This window comes from Neomonachus schauinslandi, chromosome 5 (genome assembly GCF_002201575.2).
Source record: "Neomonachus schauinslandi chromosome 5, ASM220157v2, whole genome shotgun sequence".
In the NCBI taxonomy this organism is placed as follows: domain Eukaryota; kingdom Metazoa; phylum Chordata; class Mammalia; order Carnivora; family Phocidae; genus Neomonachus; species Neomonachus schauinslandi.
In genome coordinates, this window is record NC_058407.1 from 17,843,911 (window position 1) to 17,865,169 (window position 21,259).

General features: G+C 43.0%; 2 protein-coding genes across 6 annotated transcripts in view; both read right to left on the minus strand.

The window, feature by feature from the left end:
• The window catches only part of TXNRD1 (thioredoxin reductase 1), a 67,276-nt gene extending 48,026 nt beyond the window's left edge, over positions 1-19,250 (minus strand). Inside the window, exons 1-2 of one of the 5 annotated variants that reach the window (XM_021687365.1) lie at positions 19,097-19,250; positions 17,668-17,777 (exon numbers count right to left, since the gene is read on the minus strand). The gene's annotated coding sequence lies outside the window, so the exon portion shown is untranslated. Of the gene's footprint in view, positions 1-17,667; positions 17,778-19,059 lie in introns of those variants that run through there. The other 4 variants (XM_021687366.1, XM_021687363.1, XM_021687367.2 and 1 more) reach the window with 4 other exon arrangements.
• Positions 6,209-7,520, minus strand: EID3 (EP300 interacting inhibitor of differentiation 3). The gene has a single exon (XM_021687368.1). The coding sequence runs from the start codon at positions 7,414-7,416 to the stop codon at positions 6,418-6,420; it is 999 nt and encodes a 332-aa protein (XP_021543043.1). The 5' UTR covers positions 7,417-7,520; the 3' UTR covers positions 6,209-6,417.
• Positions 19,251-21,259: the final 2,009 nt, after the last annotated feature.

Here is a 21,259-nt window from a genome sequence, read left to right on the forward strand (position 1 = left end):
CAGACAGTGATAGAACACGGTCATTGGCCGTCTAAATGGAAACTACCCATTTCCTAACCAAACCCCCAACATATCTACTAGAAGAAAGAAAATGCACTGTCATGCTGAAAAGCCACATACTCCCTCCACCAATGTGTAATCTGTTCTGTACTGAAATTCTGGATCACACCAGATTCTTACAGTTCAAACTGGAAGTCAAATTGTATCAACCAGTGTACAGATTTTACAAAGAAAGCTGAGTGAGCCTGAACACTTAACTCTATAAAGTAAAATCAGTAAGACACAGGCAACTAAAGCATTCCACTGACCCCAGAACTAAACATGGTGTTTTAAAATTTTAATCCAGGGCACCTGGGTGGCTCAGATGGTTAAGCATCTGCCTTCAGCTCAGGTCATGATCCCAGGGTCCTGGGATCGAGTCCCACATCGGGCTCCCTGCTCCTTGGGAGCCTGCTTCTCCCTCTGCTTCTCTCTCTCTGTCTCTCATGAATAAATAAATAAAATCTTAAAAAAAAAAAATTTTTTTAATCCAACTTAAAACTGAAATTGCTGTCCATTAAGGTCCAAGTTAAGTGGTTTCCCACCTGTAATATAAGATAGGTAGTAGGGCGCCTGGGTGGCTCAGTTGGTTGAGTGACTGCCTTCGGCTCAGGTCATGATCCTGGAGTCCCGGGATCGAGTCCCTCATCGGGCTCCTTGCTTAGCAGGGAGTCTGCTTCTCCCTCTGACCCTCCCCCCTCTCATGTGCTCTCTCTCTCTCATTCTCTCTCTCAAATAAATAAAGAAAATCTTTAAAAAAAAAAAAAAAGATAGGTAGTAAAAAACAGCTCCCCCAGGCAGGGTCAGGAAGGAGCATACAGATGGGTAAGGAGAGAAGGAGAAAAATGCCCCCTATTCTCCTCCAATTATGAGTGCTAGAAATAGTGACCACCAACTGTAGTAGCTGATAAAGAACAGGAGTTCTTAAACTTTTAGCCTCAGGATCCCTTTAAAACCTTAAATTATTTAGGACCCCGAAAAGCTTTGGTTAATGTGAGGTTTATTTATCAATTTTAGTAAATTAGAAATTAAAACTAAGAAAGAAATTTTAATATTAAAACATTCTAAGTTATTAAAATATTAAATACCTTAAGTATTACTGTTAAACATAACTTATTAACAATAATCTTTTTTTTTTTTTAAAGATTTATTTATTCATTTGAGAGAGTGAGAATGAGAGAGAGCACATGAGAGGGGGGAGGGTCAGAGGGAGAAGCAGACTCCCCGCCGAGCAGGGAGCCCGATGCGGGACTCGATCCCGGGACTCCAGGACCACGACCCGAGCCGAAGGCAGTTGCCTAACCAACTGAGCCACCCAGGCGCCCTAACAATAATCTTTTAATTAGTGGGAAGAGTGGCATTATATCTTTGTAATTCTCTTTACTGTCTGTCTTAATAGAAGACTGCTGCTATCTTTTCTGCATTCAGTCTATTACAACCTGTCTGGAAAATTCTATGGTAGACTTGCGAAAGAATTATAATGAAAAAGCACCTTAGTACTATGGAAATAATTCTGACTTCAAGGCCTTCCTCTTAGGGCCTCAGAAGGCCCACAGAGGAATGCAGACCACACTTTGAGAACCACTGCTATAGGACTTAAGTGTAATTACACAACACCTCACACCTGCAGGTGTCTGCCAGCCTTACACACTGGATATTCTTTCATTTCTTCCATCTGCCTCTTTCAGGAACGCCTCTGCCCCACCCCACCCCTAGCGAAACACTGCTCCAGACTCACCTCTGAAAAGGCACAATACCAAAAGTAATTCAAGTGTATTAGATTTCTTTAAAATTAGAATAATCTTTATGTTGCCTTCCCCCCATACAGGACTCCTATCCAGTGGACACAGACATGCACTAGTTTTTACCATTATACATTAGCTCTGGTGTTGAACTGACCTGGGTTAAATAAAATACTTGCTCTACCACTCTCTAAGCTAGGTGATATGAGCTAATCACCTAATCCTTAGGAGTCAGCTTTTTCATTTTGTAAAATGAAGTTAACCTACCGTTGTACTTCACCAGCCTTCACAGTGGCTAGTAGGAAAAATCTCTTTAGGTTACTAACTCTCCCCTTCCTAAAGAAGGGAAATTGCATGGTCAAAAAGCTCCTGCAGAGTTCAACAGATTCCCCTGCACCTCCCTGCACCACACCTCACCCGAAATGCCCTCTTCCCATCAAATCCTGATACAGTACATAAACCATTATGTTAAATTATTTTTATTCAATGTACACAAACACATCCCTTCCAAAGCATTCCTTTAGGGCTGGGGGACGGGGGGGGGTTCTTTTATCAACATTCTAAGACTCTAATACAATGCCCGTTTCTTCCATTAGGTCTCCCTAAAGTTCCCGAACATTCTCCTTTTGTTCCTTGGCACTCCATTAACACATTACCATATCCTTATACGAAGGAGGCAGAGACTTCACCACAGTAGTAAATGTGAAGACAGACTTAAGAAGTTGCACTGGCAGCTTTGATAATGGAGGAATACAGGTGGCCTCCAAAAACTGAACCAGGCAAGAAAACAGATTCTCCCCTCAGAGCCTCAGCAGAACCAGCCCTGCTGAAACCTTGATTTTAGCCCAGAGAAACAGATTTGAGACTTTTCAACCTCTAGAGCTGTAAAATAGTACATTTCTGTTGTTTTAAGCCACGAAAAGTTTGGCAATTTGTTAGAGCAACAGAAGGACACCAATACACACTCTGAAATATAAATTCCATGAGAGGTGGTCAATTTTCTGCCCACCACTTTTTCCCCAGTGCCTACAGCAGTGTCTGGTACAGCAAGCACTCAAGCAATTGTTGAGTAAATTAACAAGTGCCAATTCCAATTGCTTGCTAACAGAGTCTGCCAAACAAAGGCAAAAGCATGAGGAAATCATATCCTGACTTAAAGTGCACGAACCATGACAGAGATGTCACCACTGAAGGAGGTGGCAGCACAGAATTTCTGTCCCTGAGAGTGAGGCACTAACATGCATGCCCACAACGAGCCAGACACTGTGCTATATGCTTTATATATATGATCCCATTTGATCCTCACAACAGTCTTCCCAGCAAATGTCATTTCCATCTCATAAATGAGGTCCTTAGAGACGAAGAAATTTGCCCAATGTGTCAAGAATCGAACCCAGGAGTAAATGATTACAAAGCTCCTGCTTTTCTCACAATACCATACCTAGTAACTCACATTTCAAAGAACAGTTGACCCTTGGAACATCATGGGTTTGAAACGTAATCCACTTACACAAATTTTTTTCAATAAATATGCTACTATAAACGTATTTTCTCTTCCTTATGATTTTTAAATTTTATTTATTGATTGAGAGAGAGAGTGCACTCGTAAGAGAGAACAGGGGATGAGCAGAGGGGGAGGGAGAGAATCTCAAGCCAACTCAGCGCTGGGCGCAAGCCTGACAAAGAGCTCAATCTCACAACCCTGAGATCATGACCTGAGCCAAAATCAAGAGTCTGACGCTTAACCAACCAAGCCACCCAGGCGCCCCATTCCTTATGATTTTAATATTTTTTCTCTAGCTTCCTTTATGGTAAGAATATAGTATATAATACATATACAAAATAGGTTTCAATTGACTCTTTATGTTCATGGTAAGGCTTCTGGTCAACAGCAGGCTATTAAGTTTGGGGAGAGTCAAAAGTTACACTGAATTTTTGACTGTGCAGCAGGGATGGTGTCCCTAACCCCAACTGTTCAAGAGTCAACTGTACTTGTCACATAGATTTTCTAATTTTATCCTTATTGTAAACTTAAGAGACGGGTATTATTCCCACTTAGCAAGTCAAAAACCAAAGGTTGAAAGGTTTAATAACTTGCCCAAAGTCTCTAGGATGTTAGTCAGGATTTGATGCCAGGTGCTTTGATCAGAAAAGTGGTTCTGTTACACAATAAAGTTCTAGTTAAAAATTTTTCTGCAATATTCTTCTAAAATTCAAATGATTTTATTAAACCTGTGAAATTTAAGCCACTCTCATTATATTACTAGAAAAACAGTAGATCTGCAGGTTGGCTCATAACCTATCTCTGTAATTGTCTATCGGTCAATTCTTTTTTCTTCAAAGTAAGCAGTCACTTTAATTTCAAAGTGATGAGGCAACTGAGGTGTCACAATAACCAGTAAAAATACAGACAAGTGGTCATGATTTATATGTTAAAAGCTATAACTTTAGGGCGCCTGGGTGGCTCAGTCAGTTAAACATCTGCCTTTGGCTCAGGTCATGATCCCAGGGTCCTGGGATTGAGTCCCACCATCGGGCTCCCTGCTCAGTGGGGAATCTGCTTCTCCCTCCCCCTTTGCTCCTCCTCCCCACTCGTTCTCTCTCTCTCAAATAAATAAAAATCTTTTAAAAAAATTTTAAAAAGCTACAACTTTAGGGAAGGCCCCCAAAACTACCATCCCCCTAAACCTGTACATGCTCTATTAATGCTTTTAGTCAAGTCTCCAATACTCTCAGTAAAGAGACAGGCACTTAACAGAGCCATCTGGTGATGAGTAAAAAACGGAGGCAGGATCCTGTTGCTACTAAGAAATTATTTTCCTCTAATGGCAAATCTCTGGAAAACCCAGGAACTTGGTTGGGAAAGACAGGCTAAAGTGAGGATCAGCAAGACCAAATGATACTCCCATGACTGCTAAATAAATCAAAGAGTGGTAGACACCAGGAGGGTTAGTATTCCTTCACATGAAAATGGGGAAGGAATGGCTACTTCAGAAAACAACTTAACATTCATGAGAAATTTCTATTTTGGCTAAAAACCTCAACTATTACTGAAGAAACTTCTCCACCACATACATTAAGATTACTCCTGTCAATCTTGATGTCATTTATTTAGTCTTTGGACTTCCCTTCCCTGTACCACACTAGACTTAGTAGGAAAGTTTATTGTTACTTCTATGCAAAACAGATACTTATCCATTTGCCAAATCATGCCTAATGGCAAAATCTACTACTACCAAAGATTAAGTTCCTATAGGGATCAAGAAAAGCAGCCTACAGGCGCCTGGCTGGCTACACAGTCAATACAGCATGCAACTCTTGATCTCTGGGTCCTGAGTTCGAGCCCCACATAGGGAATGGAGCCTATTAAAAAAGAAAAAGAAAAAGAAGAAAGAAAAGCAGCTTATTTAGGCATGCTGTATACCTTCAAAACTGTTTTCTGAAAGACCCAAATTTTTGGCATAACCTCAAAATAAGGTTGTAATTTATAACCTTAAAACAACTGCAAGCAACAAAAAGAAAAAAAAAGCTTTTATGGTTAAGTAAAGAACATTTAGGTACGTTAATTACATATCTCAGTATAAAGAGAGATCATTTCCAGGCATTGAAAGCCTGAATAAGAAACACAAAATTGAACTGGGAATATTCAAGGCTGTTACATAATGAAACACCACTGATTCTGAAGGTCACTCTGTGCACTAGCAGAAATTACAAAAGTGTTTGGACACTAGAGGCTAGAGAAGAAATCAACCAACTAGATAAAGACTATAACTGGTTTTGTGTTTGAAATAATCTGACAAAAGTATCGTCTACCTCTGAGGATACTAATAGATAAGGTAATTCAGTTTTTGCCCAGTTTAACATTCAAATGGAAGTTTTCAAAAAAAAAAAAAATCTCATGATTCTCTGGTGCCATAACTTCTCACAATTCCATGTATTTGGCCTCCATATTCCCCTGGCCAGAATCCCTTTCCTATCTTTGACCAGACCCTACTCACCTTTCAGCATGCACTTAATTGATGCCTCCCCTAATAAAAGTAGAACGTCTCTACAGTAGATAAGTCTAATCACAGGAGAAATTATTTAGAATATGGATACCCACTCAATCTTACTTAGTCCTCCTTGCAATGAAGCATGACATCTGGATTTTTTTTACAGTATTAACACTGCTTATTCACTGCCCTACGGATAAAGTCTTTCTTGACCATTTTTTCCCCCCCACTCTTCCCCCAACCTTGTCAGGAGCCCCATTTGTCAGGAGCCCCATACAGGTTCCCTGTAACAGAGAAAGCAATGCACTATCACAGAGCATCACAAAACTGATTTTTTTATAAATTATCAAATGCCTCTTATGAAATTCAGAGCTGATTTTTATTGATAAAGTCTTAAAGGGCATTCAAAAAAATCTTCCCACGACATGCCAGTGAATAATTTTTAATTACAGAAGATCGTGACAACGTTATAAACTACCAAAAAAAAGAAAATACACTGCACAGTAAAACAATTTCTGGTGTTTTTGAAAATACTTTTTCACTTTACATGAAATACAATTATTTGCTTCTGCTTGATTTTACTCTCCATTTTGAGATACTTTAGAAAAGCCACAAAATGCATCCTATACTAAGAACAAAAATTCCTAGTATGAGTTTGTGATCATGGCCTCTGAAATTTCAAAAGTTGCCACAATATTTTTCCAGTCCTGTAAACTCAAAGATATAACTCCTTGTTTCCTGCCATGAGAACTGGGATCATTTCCCTCACCCACTTGGTTAATATTAATCGGCTCTAATATCGGCAGCCTGTCTTGGTCAAGCCTTATTCTCGCAAAACCATCCCTTATAATGAAAGAAACATAAAATATATTCTCCACAGTACGAGAAAAAGAGTTTGGATCAATCACAAACTCAAAATAGGACACGGGAGTATCAGGATACTTTTGAAAGTAAGTTTGCAACAATCCCAAGATTCTTTCTACTTCTTTTTCTGTTGCTTCTTGATTATTACTCATGTCCAACTTCCTCAGTTTTGTAGGCATATCCCCATTTTCTTCCACTTTGTGAGCTTTTTTGTGGTGTTGAAGTCGGGGCTTTGGTGCAGGTTTGGATTTGAATGAACCAAAAATAAAGTGGAATGTTTCAGCCTGCAATATCCAGGATGTTGCTTCCTTCTGTACGGTCTCCCAGAAGGAAAGAGCTGTATTATCATCACAGCCACTCAATTCATCATGTTCATCATCTTCCATCCAGTCTAGGCCCACAAATATAAACAGAAAGTCACAAAACGCTACTTGATTAAAAAAGCTCATATCACAGTTTAGTTGCTTTGCTTTTTCTTTACCCAAATCAGAAGCCAAAACAAGAAACTGGGCATCGAGAGCTGCTTCTCTTGTTCGGCTCACTTCATCAAACAGGACATCTGCTTCTTCGAGAGCCTCGGTTAACGAGTCGCTCGCGGGGTTCACAATGTCATCACGGTTCTGCTGGACGTTATGGATGAGCTGCCGGTACTGCTTGCGGATTTTCCGGCATTTCTCCTCGTCATCCGTAAGCCCTAGGAGGTGGGGGTCTAGGTCGGCTTCCCCACAGCTGAGGTCGTCAGAGCAGCCATCAGCCCCCACCACCACTTCCACCTTCATCGGTTCTTCCCCATCATCCGCCTGCTTCACAGAGTACGCACTAGCAGCGATGGTCCCCACTGGCTCCTCTCCTTTCTCTACGCCTCTCCCCAGGGAACCTTTCTCAGCAGACATTTCGGCGACCAGCGCACTCAGTGGACACTCAGCTAACGGTCTTCGCAACGTTTCCGACAACAGCGGAAACTGAAGCGGGTCTGTCGAAGCTGAGGATGTCCGCCCATGCGCACTGGCCCGCCCCCAGCTCGCTCCACCTCCCGGCGGCCCCGCCCCGCGGAGCCCAGACCCAGCGCGTTCGCACCCACCTCCCTGCGGCGCACAGAATGCGCGCAATAATGGGTCCCCTCTCCATGTTGGAATAATACCTGCTCAAGTGATAGCTATTATTTATTTTAGCAATTACTGACAGTGTCATCTAGCTTTCTAAGAAATACCTGGAAAACCTTACGCCAAAATTGTGGGGGGGGGGTTGGGCGCCAAAGGTCCTGCGCTTTAAAACATTTGCCATCACATACTGCAGTTAGGTCAACCTATGTTTTTCGTTCTTACTATGATTAAAAGGTAGGGTCTCTGGGGTTCTGTTTTTTGAAAACTAAATCTGGCTACGTTGTAAACTGCCCATAAAGCCAAGCATGGCGAGTTGCAGAACGTCCACCACAAACAGGTGGAATTCTCAGGGTTCATTTGCTAGGTGGCTATTTGGACTACATTCTTCATTATACAAATGCATATCAGGTTAATTACCTTCACGGACCCTCAAAAGCCAGACCCCTTCCAGCCAACGGAAGAGGCAGACGCCAGGCAAGTGTCTGAGCTAGCGCAGGGGCAAAGGTGGGGGGAATGTCGGGCATCACCCAAGTGACCTTCGGTTCCCCACCACCCAAGGGCGGAAGAATAAAGTGGGTACAGTCTCTGCAAAAGAGCGGTTTATCTGGAAGCTTGCCAAAAGCTAAAGGCCACAAACTCTGAATGGAGATCAATCTCAACCCTTAAAGGTGATTAAAGAAGATTTTAAACACAATCCGATATAAAGATATGAAAGTGAATGCTGTAAATCAATTGACTACATTGGAAAATTCACCCACTAGTTCACTGGAAATTCACGTACAGTTGGGAGAAAGGGCTTGGCTCATCAGTTTCACAAGGAGCAAAGTATATACAACAATAAGGAATACATTTTGTTTTTAAAGAGAACAAAAAAAGTGCACTCTCAACCCACAAGATCAAAAGCTTTTCACTTCAACACGTGCCCCTTTCCGGGGGGGGGGGGGGTGGGGGGGGGAGGGGAGCACACCACAGACGGAACACCACACTGTGCCACCTGTCAATTCAGGTTTCAAGGCACCAAGGAAGTAAATTAGCCTTACATTCCTTCCTATGAATCTAGACTAGTTCATTTTTCCTTGTCTTTAGCAGAAAGTTTCTTGCAAATGCATGAACAGCACAACCTAGTATTAAATTTCTCTAAACTATTTATATTACTCTTAATCCACCACAATTTTCTTTTTTTTTTTTTTTAAAGATTATTTATTTATTTGAGAGAGAGAGAGGAGCAGAGGGAGAGGGACAAGCAGACTCCACGCTGAGCCCCATGCAGGGCCCACAACCGTGAGATCACAACCTGAGCCAAAATCAAGAGTTGGAAGCTCAAATGACTGAGCCACCCAGGTGCCCCCCACCATAATTTTCTTAAGTAGAGGTATAATTCAGGGGAAAAAATATGCTTTTTCCAAAAACACTAGGCATTATGGTTATTCATGCATATATATTACCCTGCTATATTAGACTGAACTTCTCTAAAGCAAGAATCTGGTGTTAAATCTTCCAAGCAAAGCTGTTTTCACAAGGATACATTTGAGTATGCACATTGGAATGTATAAATGAATGTAGATGAGAAACTTTGTTCCAGTACCTACTACAAGTTATTTGGCACAAAAGATTAATTTCACAAATTAGTGGGGAAAAAATAGATCCAACAAACTGAAAATAAAAGCTGACTGCTTTTCAGAAAGTCAACCTTAACTCTTCTCTGAAATAAAGAAAAAGCAAGAGAAAAACAAAGGTGGGCTCCAGTATCACCAAACAGCCATATTTTCCTCCCCCAAGTCTGGCCAATTACAAACGTTTTAAATCTTAGATGAAAACACCCAGTTAATTCCAAGTTCCAAAACTAAAAATGTTTCCTTTTATAGTTAACCATATTCTTGAGAGCTTCTGATATCCTTTTCAAATACAATAAAAGCAATTTATAAGGGAACTCCAAAAAATAAGCCAACTTTCTCACCCTAAGGTGCCTATTTTCTGCTGTCTCAGAGGAGGGAAAACAGGCAGATACCAATTTGCTCTATACAGAGCCTTTCATCTAAGAATTTCAAAATGGCTTAGAAAAATAAATTCTCCCAACCTACTTAGAAAGTATTACTAATACCATTTACAGGGATTTCTCAGGAGATAACAGCCCACACAACTTGCTCGGAGCAACAGAACACATCAAGGCAAGCATCATATTATTAAGTACTGATTTCCAGTACTGAATTCATTCATTCTATGCTAGCTAGATCCCTGTCCCTAAGAACCTTGGTAACATGTAACTTAGATCATCCTCAGAAAGTCATACTGGCATTATATTCTGCCTTTTTTTTTTTTTTTAAGATTTTATTTATTTTTTTGACAGAGAGAGACATAGCGAGAGCAGGAACACAAGCAGGGGGAGCGGGAGAGGGAGAAGCAGGCTGCCCGCAGAGCAGGGAGCCCGATGTGGGACTCGATCCCAGGACCCTGGGATCATGACCTGAGCCAAAGGCAGACACTTAACGACTGAGCCACCCAGGCGTCCTATATTCTGTCTTTTTAACTCTGCCTTTAGAGCACAAGGTTTAAATGTTGCTACAAACTAAAAATCTCGAGTCTAACAATTTTCCTTCATCATTTAAAAAATGGATTTCTATACTTGTGAATCCTGTAATCACTAAATAGCGATTTTCTACCCTGAAGTCCAATTACTCATAATAATTATATAAATGCAGCTTAAAAAGACAGAACAGCAATAACTAATTCAGTTATGCTGGTAGGGGGAGGAGTAAGATGGCGGAGGAGTAGGAGACCTAAATTTCATCTGGTCCCAGGAATTCAGCTAGATAGGCATCAAACCCTTCTGAACACCTACAAACTCAACAGGAGATCGAAGAAAAGAATAGCAGCAACCCTCTGAACAGTTATGCTGGTAAACTTCTCTATGGATTGTAACAGCAAAAGTGCACTAGTACTTCAAAGACATCACTGAAGTCTACCATCCTCATTCAGTAAGGCTAGTTCAGGCAACCACGACACACAGCTTGGCCTCCAAGGTAATTCAGCTATTCTCCTCCCCCTTTTCCTCTTTCAGGAGTTGCTGCCAAGAACTACATTTCCTTTCTTCTTTTCTTCAGTTCCTTTCTTCCCTACATATCCTTTCTTCTTTTCTTCAGTTTTTTTAAATTTTATTTTCCAGTCCCTTTGCTGCAAGTTCAAACTCATTCATTCCCAGCTCTTAGGCTCTCTCCCACAACCCCCATCTCACAAACATGAGATGGGTGTCACAGGTTAAAGCCCTCTCTATGGCCAAATAAAAAAAGAACTCACCTAGGGTCCGTGGGGTTTTTACTGCAGGATTAATCTATAACAAATGGGCACAGAAGAGGCCTCTAAGCCATAGCCAGGGGCTAATCAGGTTTGAATCCCACACTCGAGGAGATATGCTTATCCTGCTATTAGCTACCTCCCTGAACTTTTCTGTTCCTTCTTTCACAGCAGTTTTCTCTCCCCTCACTCTGCCAGGGTATCTATTTAACACTTAGCTGAGAAGAATCTTACTGATAAAAGTGCTAGTTTGATTTGTTGGAGTAGCAGGATGTTCGGTATATTTTCTCTTTCATCTTAATTTCCTTTAAGGTTATGTTTGTGTGTATGTTTTTGCTTTGGTTAGTGTTTTAACATTTAAGGTAAACTTTGCCATGATCAAGGCAGATACATATTTTTTTAAATAACCATGGACAGGGGAAGGAGGCAAACCTGGGTTCCAATCTTGACCTATTATTAGTTATTAGGGTTGTCTTAGGTAGGTCGCTTAACTGCTCAGCCTCCGGTTTCCTCATCTGAAATGCGGGAATACTACTACTTACACACCATCAAGCTACTCTAAGTACTGAACGAGAATTACGTGACAGATCTAATAATATTTTCAATTATTGAGTACTTAGTAAGTCTAAATCAACCCAAAGATAGCAAATGTTTATTAATAAACATTAGAAACTAAACAGAAAAAAGTATACAAACCAGTAGCCTCACTCTTGCATGTTGTTTTATGACAGAAAAATATTTTAAAGGTTAAATCCATAAGGAGCAATACAGGAATATATCCCCTATAACTAATACTGGTGAAAAGAAATTTGCCATATAATGCAATTTAAAAACCTACTAAGGTTTCAACTAATGGAAGTGTATATAGTACTTTGAAGAGGTAAAACTCTGTACTAGATAATCTGAAGCAGGGTCTATGAAGAGTCTGAGGTTCTCATGAGTGGTTCCTTGGATTTCAGCACATTCTTTAAAAAACAACAACAACACAGTATCTAAAAGAGGCTTCAAATAACTGTTCTATTCAAATAACATGGCTTTATTGTTAGTTAAGTAAAAGACAAAATGACAGTCAAGTCCCACAAAATAATGTGGACTCAAGCATTCAAATCCCTTGGAGTACATAAAGCCTCCACCCTCTTTGTGATCCGTCTTACACTTCACTGACACCAGAAAACCCAGTGCCGGCTGACTTACCAAGCCTCAAGAACTAACATAAACAAGGGTGTGAGTTGAGAATAGAACCTTTCAAGTTACGAGAGCAATTACCAACTCTTTTAGGACACACCTCAGAAGTCAGCAATGACCAGGAGCATCATTTTGATAGACTATGGGGAGGAAGGTACTGGATATATGGTTTTTAAGGTGCCAGCCTTGCAGGAACTCACTCTGAAAGCCTGGGCTCAAATCAAAACTAGTGCTGTATTAGTTTTCAATGATTTTCTTCAGAGTCTGAGTTTCCTCCTTTGTAAAATGAGTCTATTGGATGTCTTCTCTGCCACACAGAGTGGTTGTCACTCTTTATAAAAAATCATATACAAACATTTGTTGACAAATACATCTTTAAATATATACATTGGCCCTGCAGATTTGTGTTACAGAGAGCAAAGACAGCGCCTAGCCCAAAGCTGAGAACACAGGTACTCAATAAATAGTAGCTAAATAAATGTAATGTGACTTCCTTCTCAAATGACCTGGACACACCTGCATAAGACAATGCTGCTGTCATACAGCTCTTTAAAACCGGGAACTGTGTATATGCTGCTTAGAATCTCTCCAGAATATCTTAGGGGTTGGTCTCAGATAGAGCAGTCTACCCTACAAAATCAGACAGCTTGTAGCTAAATACCTCACTCGAAGTGAGTCTCCTCTGGCCCTACCATTATCCATTCATTCAACAAATACTGAATGCAAACTAGGTGTTAAAACACACACACACACACACACACACACACAAGATACAAAAATAAATCATTTTTGTCCTAAAGGAACACATAATTTAGTAGGCACAAAGGAATGCAGTTCCTCTCAGCAAGCATTTAATGAATGAATGCCATTTGCCAGAGCTATGCTAGAAATACCAAGATTTGCATGGGTTCAGGCCTGAATCATGAGCACACATTCACAATGGGGAGATCAGGCATGTATCCCAATAGCTGTAACACAAAGTCAAGTGCCAGCAAGTATGAGTACAACACCATGAACTTCACAGACAGGCCTGGATTCCATTCCTGGTTCTGCCATTTAACTAGCTGTGTAATCTAGCCATGTTCCTTACATTCCCAAGGCCTCCATTGTCTCATCTGTAAAACTAGATAATACCCCCTTCTTCACAGGACTACTGTGAGAATTTAATCACCTAGGTATCACAGCATTTAGAATCTAATGTATAGCAGAGATTCAATAAATGGTAGTTACTATCATTAATAGGTATGCTCTTCTAAATATTTGCTGAACTCTAATTAATATAGACATGGGATCCTAGGCACAAAGAATAAAACTCACTCTGCACTTTTGATAGTAAGCCAAAAAATTTTATTTGGCAGGATTCCTCCTTTTCCAGAGATAAGAATTCATGAGAAAGAACAGGCAAATCTGGCCTTGTACTCTAACACAGGTAGGCAGTTGGAAAAGTCAGTTTGAGCAGGAAGATAAGTCAGAAACTGGAATAAAGAGCTGAACAACGGAGGGAAATTTTAGGGACTCTAGCTGCAACAGTAGTCCCACTTCCGGTAGAAAAGGGAGCAGAGCAAGAGATAACCAGAAAAGCAGGTGGGCGCCAGGCCCTGGAGAAAACAGAATACCTAGCTAAGGAATGTGCTATGTACCCTGCATGCAGAGCTGGGGGCAGGGAAGGAGCAACCAGAAGATGCCTTGAACATCCAGTCCAGATGGAATGGAAGGGGAGGGAGATCAAAAGTGTGAGGCCTGTTAGAGAGACTGCTGAAGCGGTTTAGGCAAGAGGAAATAAGGACCTGGAACAGCCCCAGCAAAAGTTAATAGAGGCAGTGGGCATGTAAGTCAGGCCCTAGCAAGTGAATAGACAGGAGAGGCCAGAAGCAATCTGAAGCCAGGACCAGCAGAATAGTGAAAGAATAGATGAAGAGCAGAAAGGAGGTTTGTGTTGTCACTTAGTTCAAGTGGGAGGAAGAGACATGGAGTCTCAACATGGATTCACAACTACTAAAAATTTTACTACATATATCAGCCCCAGACAAATTTATTTGCAGTCCTAACAATCCAGGCCTCTTTTAAATCTCATTAGTCCTTACCCTTTACCTTCTTAGGTCAGCCAGAGTCTGTTCACTTCCCTCATCTTCAAAGCAGTCCTCCCATCCCCCTCAGGCCTTAACCTTCTCTCGGCCAAAGTAGGTACACCCCTAATCTCCCCAGAAGGATGTCAGGGGGAAGAATCAAAAGAAATAAAGTTTTCTGCCAATTTTGGTAGAGTATTAAGAAAGGAAGGGGATGGCTGGAGAGTTATTAAATTACCAATCATTTCCCGATGTTTATTCGGTTAAGAGTCTGGTTTCTGGCTTGAAAGTCAGGCTTGAGAGGGGGAGACCTGCCTTTGTTTTAGTGGCTACCCACACAGCCATGGATCATGGGGCCTGAGCTTCACAGCAACAAGATCACACCTGAGCTCTGCCCACAACTGGCATCCAGGTGAATTATGGAGACAATCAGGCACTGCTTTATGCCTGGCATCTCTCCTACTATTGCCTTGAAGAAATTAAGTCCCCTGTTGCTGGCTTTAGTCTTATCTCCCAAGACCATTATCTCAAACTACTAGTCTTAATTATGTCCTGCACTCAGTAATGCCAATAAATACTTTTCCATTCACTTCCCTTATCTTCTCAATTCACCGAATTCTAATTATTTAGCAACCAATCTTGACCAAACTACCTTATACATTAAAGTAAGTCTCAAATGTGATATTTATCCTAAGAATTACCCGAGGGACTGTGCTTAAAATAAATTAAAAGGCAGATCCTAGCCCCTTCCAGAGGGTTTACTTAAGACCTCAGGTAAGGGGCGCCTAGGTGGCTCAGTCGTTAAGTGTCTGCCTTCGGCTCAGGTCATGATCCCAGGGTCCTGGGATCGAGCCCCGCATGGAGCCCCGCATGGAGCCCCGCATCGGGTTCCCTGCTCCGCGGGAAGCCTGCTTCTCCCTCTCCCACTCCCCCTGCTTGTGTTCCCTCTCTCGCTGTGTCTCTTTCTGTCAAATAAATAAATAAAATCTTTAAAAAAAAAAAAAAGACCTCAGGTAAAGCCCAGGCATGTACCTTTAACAAGCACTCCAGGGGATTCTGTGCAGGTGGCCCATACACTGCTTTTTTGAAATACACTTCCTTAAAGCAAGGTAGGCGTTGCTGATGCTCCAGCTACTGTGTTTACTGAGGGGAAAGGGAGACAAAGGAAGAAACAAGAGGAGAAAGGAAAAGCAGGCATTTTGAAGAGCTCCCTCTCCCCTATTTATGTTGCAATTAAAGTATAAAATCTTAACCTTTTTGGGCTCCTGGGTGGCTCAGTTGGTTAAGCAACTGCCTTCGGCTCAGGTCATGATCCTGGAGTCCTGGGATCGAGTCCAGCATCGGGCTCCCTGCTCCGCGGGGAGTCTGCTTCTCCCTCTGACCCTCCCGCCTCTCATGTGCTTTCTCTCTCTCATTCTCTCTCTCTCAAATAAATAAATAAAATCTTTAAAAAAAAAAAATCTTAACCTTTTTTTTAAGGTGTGGACTTTAGGATTATAACACTAATCCTATAAACACTTAATTCTTCACTAAATAAATGCCTTCCTCCACTCTAACCCAACGTTCCCTAAAGATTTTCAAAACCCATCATTTAGCCCCAAATGTGGGCAACAGTTGGCTGGAAAGTCACAAACATTTCAAATCAGTAGTCTTTACTTCCATGTGTCTCCTTCCATTTTTTACTACTCATTAGAAAGCAAAAATAAATGATACAAAATAGAGTGGTAAGCTTACTTAAACGAGATGCGCTAAATATTTTTTTTTATTTTAATTATGACTTGGGGGTATACTTTTCAATCTTGGCACTGCACCTCACTAAATGTCTGAAATTAACTACGATCATATGGACTGAAAACATCAGATCATACCAATAAAGTGGATTCAAAGCTTATAAAAACAGTGATTCATTTTACTCCCACTGATGCTAAAACCAGAACCATCTGTATAAAGGTCAAATGCCCCTAAAACTTTTTAAGTGCAAATTTATGACACAGGTAGAGAAAACAGAACAATGAGACAGAAAGTAATATTAATAGACCTTTGTCTCAGGGGCGCCTGGGTGGCTCAGTCGTTAAGCGTCTGCCTTCGGCTCAGGTCATGATCCCAGGGTCCTGGGGTCGAGCCCGGTGTCAGGCCCCCTGCTCCGCGGGAAGCCTGCTTCTCCCTCTCCCACTCCCCCTGCTTGTGTTCCCTCTCTGGCTGTCTTTCTCTGTCAAATAAATAAAAAACCCTAAAAAAAAAAAAATAGACCTTTGTCTCATCTTACTTGCAAACTAAAGGTCTGACTAATACAATACACTTTAAATCACACTAAAAGCCTTTTTATCCTTTGTTTCCCATTAAGTTGCTATTTGTTTTTGAAGCCTATCTGCATTTCCTATTCCATTACCCATTCTTCAAAAATGGCAAATAAGATTCTCTTAGAAGAAAAGGTAGCAAATAAAAATGCAAATTAATTTTCTTCCTCATATGCACATATCTAAGTAGATGTTTACATTTAACGGAGGCCTCAGGTTTACTTCTAAGAAGGCAATGTTCCAGTATGAGTTCCATTTCTTAAAAATTACATGGATACAAACAGATAAGGACAAAAAAGATCATCAGCAAAAATTAAAGCAAATGTATCAAGGTGATGAGATTATGAGGCTTTCTAACCTGATAGCCAACCACACCCGGTCTGTGTTGGGTATCCTCCTAAACATTCACCCCGCCTCCAAGCATTTTGCCAGTACCATAGCCAGACCCATCCACCCGACCCCACGGTGCACGGTCCTAAGGGAGGGGTGCCATCACGCTTGCCACCAGCCAAAGGAAAGGTTTTTTTCTCTCCTTTCCCTCCACCCAACTGTTAACTCTGGGCCAGAAGAGATACCTGAAGGGAAATGAACTCACTCCTGAAGCTTGCAGATTGCTCTCCCCAGAGCCTGGGGCTCCTGGGTTTCCCTCCCAGAGAATTAAAAAGAAAGATAATAGGAATGGACGAAGATACGCATTTCCTGATCCCCTTTTCTCAGTACTTCTCCAAAAAACTCACTTTCAGAAGTTTACAGTGCTGCTGGATAATTTTAAGTTATCTAGATTGATTAGGAGGGGCTAAGGAAGGCAAAGTAGGAGGAAACACATCTTCTGAACACGTGTTTTAAAAGATGAAAAGTTACATATTCCCTACCAAGCTCCCGAGTTCTGAATTTACCCGCCGACTCATCAATTTCCATCGACACGTGAGCTGGCCCCTGTGCGCTTCTTTGTCGTTTTTAAGGACATGCTCCGTGTGGAGGTCCGTTCACATCCACCCCGGCCTTGAAGGGAGGGCGGCGAGCACGGCGGGCTCGACCAGCTCATTCCCAGGGCAGGCGGGTAAAGAACGTTAATGTCCCCCACCTACCCTCAGGGTTGGACCATGGCCGCCTATCTTTCGCCGCTTCACGAACACCACGGGCACGTCGGTTTCCGAGGTCAGCTGCGAGAGCGCTCTCTCCAGGCCCCTGGCGTCCTCTGCGGCACAAAAGCAGAGAGGGGCGCGGGTCAGGCCCGCCGACCCGGCCGCGGCGGGAAGTGCGCGGCAGGGGCGGGGCTTCCGCGTCCCCAACCACGCGGCCTGGGGGAAGCCCGCACGCCATCCCCGCCCCCCCCCCCCCCTCCCCCCCCGCACACCCGCGCGCGCTGGCCGCGGCGCCTCCGGCCGGCTCCGGACGCCGGAGAGCCGGCAGCGCTCAAGTGCTGGCCGCCTCGCGGGAGCAGGCGCTCCGGATCTTGGTCAACCCCCAATGCACACGGCCTCGCACAGGAGACAGGCAGCTCCGCTTCTATAAAACGCCTCCCGATGTAATCTGCCTTTGAACTCTGCATCTATACAGAATGCCAAAAGCCAGCTTCCCAGATTTAACCACGAGGCAAAATTAGGAACACTCTGCCCTCTTAGGGTGCTTTCATTTCAGAACCTTGAAGCCATACAGCAACACCCTGCTTGACAGACCGGGAGCTAATGGCCCAATTTTACAAACGGGTGAACTCAGATAGGTAGTGAGTCACTGATGGAATTAAAAATAGACTCCAGTTACTCTAACATCATCAGGCCCATTCATGAGGCAGAAATCACACCGACACTCAGAAGTGCGGCTGTCTAACAATAATGGCAGCTAGCACTTCTTCGGTGCTTTGCACGTATCGACACTTCATCTCCACAACTGCTCATTTGAAGGAGGTCCCAGCGGGTCCACTTCACCCGAGTTCAACTGGCTAGAAAGTCCACAGCAGAGCCATGGCTCGAACCCAGGCGGGGCCGTGCACCCTTCTTCACCACCACCCAGTACTGCCCGATACAGCGAGACACACGCTGGGTGCCCTCGCAAGCTGTCCCAGTTCAGAGGCTGGGGCAAGTCACGTGATTCTGAGCCTCGGTTTCCCCAACTGTAAATAGGGAGATACAGACGATTTGCCAGCTCAGGATTTCCGGGGATTAAATGATGCGAACATTTCTTAAGAGCCCTTTTTAAATCGTTATACTCCCTCGTTATACTCGAGGATCTGTCAATCTACTTGTCACATTATCATCCACGTTCCGATACTCGTGCAGTAGGGAACCATACAAACACTCATTTTTTTTTCACCTTTCTGCACACTGTCTCTACAGAGAGCTAGCGGAAGGAAGCCACCAGCCGACCGGGGCCGGCCTGTCTAATCTACCCCAGGCTAAGCTTTCACCGACCCACGCGCAACAATAACGCGGCCAAGAAGCTCACCGCCTTAGAAAAGCTTCACCCCCACTCAAACACACCTCAGAACGTCTCCCCTTTCCGCGATCCAAAGCGCACCTGGCAGGCGGCTGCCCCCGTCCCCGGCCTCACAGCCCAGGGGCTCGGAGCTCTGCCCGGTTTCCGTGAACCCACCGCTGGCGTGAACCCGAGCGCCGGGGCACCAGGCTCTTCCCGCGGGCGGCCCCCGCCTTCCGCTCCGAGGCGCTGCGGACTACTGGGGAGCGAGGCGAAAGGGTGGCGGGCTCCCCGCGGCCACCAGAAGCCACGCCCTGCTCGGGCCGGTCGCCAGAGTCAGAATGACAAAGCAGAAATCCACTCCCGTGCAGCCCTGCCGACTACGCCGACGGGCTTAGCGCAGTGGGACCTCCTAATTGGGTGACACCACATCCTCTTCCTGCTCATAGCGCCCCCAACCCGAGAAAAGAGCAAAAACAATGTGAGCAATGTTTGGAACCAGAACCCAAAAGAAGAGTGTTTTAACGAAACAAAACTGGACTATGCCCTAAGGCAGTGACTCCGGAACTTTACTGCCCATTGTAATCACGAGAGGCCCTTTAAAAATACTGACGCCTCGTTCCCACTCCCAGACATTCTGAGGTAATAGGTATTGGGTGCGACCTGGGCATCTGAGGTGGTGGTTGTTGTTGTTTTTTAATTCCCTGGGTGATTCTAGTGAACAGCAAAGTTTGGGACCCATTGCCCTAAGGTAATAGATTAGTCAGTCTGGCAATTCTCTAAAGGAAATTATCAGGCTTTTAAAAGAAACATCTAACTCATGCCAGGTAATCCTGAAAAGTGACAAATTCTCACCAGCACATAACTTCCCCTATATCCTTCCTCCTTAACCCACTCAGGTTTTGGTTTGTTGTGTTTGTTTTAGGGAAAACAGTATATTTGACTCCAGCCATGCCAAACCACCTGCAGCTGCCTGAGTAAGCCATGCTCTCTCATACTTCCTGCTCTTACTCATATTCTTACTCAGCACCTTGCATCAGTAGGTAGCTACGAATATTTGCTGAATAAATAAATGAGTGAATGAATGTCTCTCCCACTTCTTTGTCTGGATACTGGCCCACTGAAGCACACTGGGGTGAAGGATTGTTGGTTTCTTAAGGTTCCAAAGCACAAGTTAGAGGCTTGGTATATAGCCTCTCAGCTTCTGAACACGCGTGCACTTGTGCAAACATATACACACACAGCATACATAAATGGTCACTCTCCGAGCCGGTTGATTGTATGCCTAAGTGCACACCTCACCTCTTCTGGGATCCTTCAGAGTATGGGTCTAGCACAGGTGTTCAGGAAACAATGTAATTTAAGGAGCAAAGGATGAATAATGAGAGGGCAAGAAAGCTAGGACTCCAAGGTAGAAAACATTTCCTCCTGGCTGCTGGGCCCAGCTCTGTGAACCGTTTTATATGCATTAGCTCATTTAATCTACACAATAATGACCCATGAATCAGGGTCATAAACTCCTCATTCCTAAAATATATAGAAACTACAGCTTCCTTCAAAGGTATGTCTCAAGATAGAGAGGGACTGTAAAATCATTTAACTGGAAATAATGCACTAAAAGCAAGTGATAAGGATTGATTTCTATGAGCCTCATACGACAGGTCAGAGTTGTCATAGTTCATATCTTCTAACAGCATATCAAAAAAGGCATTTTAACTTCACAATGTTCTTAAGTGAGCAAATTATAGCACAAATACCCAGAGTAGCTCCATGTAGTTTTTTTAAGTTAAAAAAAAATCACCATTTTTAAAAACCATCACTTTTCTTTCAAACCTTTCTTGCTGCAGTTAAGGGCCCAGATGCCTTACCCTTGCCACAAAATACAGAGAACTCCTTAGTTATACTTAAGTTTCTGGGTAGTGGAAGAAGGGCTTCATCTCCCACCATTTCTCATCATGCAGCATTTGTTCTAGACATAACTCTAACATCTCTTGACTGAGCTCATGTTATTCCGGCTGCCTAAAATAAGCTTCCCTCCCTAAGGCCTACTCCTTCACAGCTCATCTGAAATGTCATGTCCTCTGGGAGGCCTTCCCTGATTCCCACCCAATGTTGATAGCTCCTTCCCTATTCTGGGACCCCAAATACCTAAGAATAATTATAACTCATGTAAATCCAAGAGGGCTTTGGGAAGGCAAACCCTTGTTTGATTTATTTAGTCTTCCCAGAACCTGCTATATATAGTAAATTACTCAGGAAAGGCTG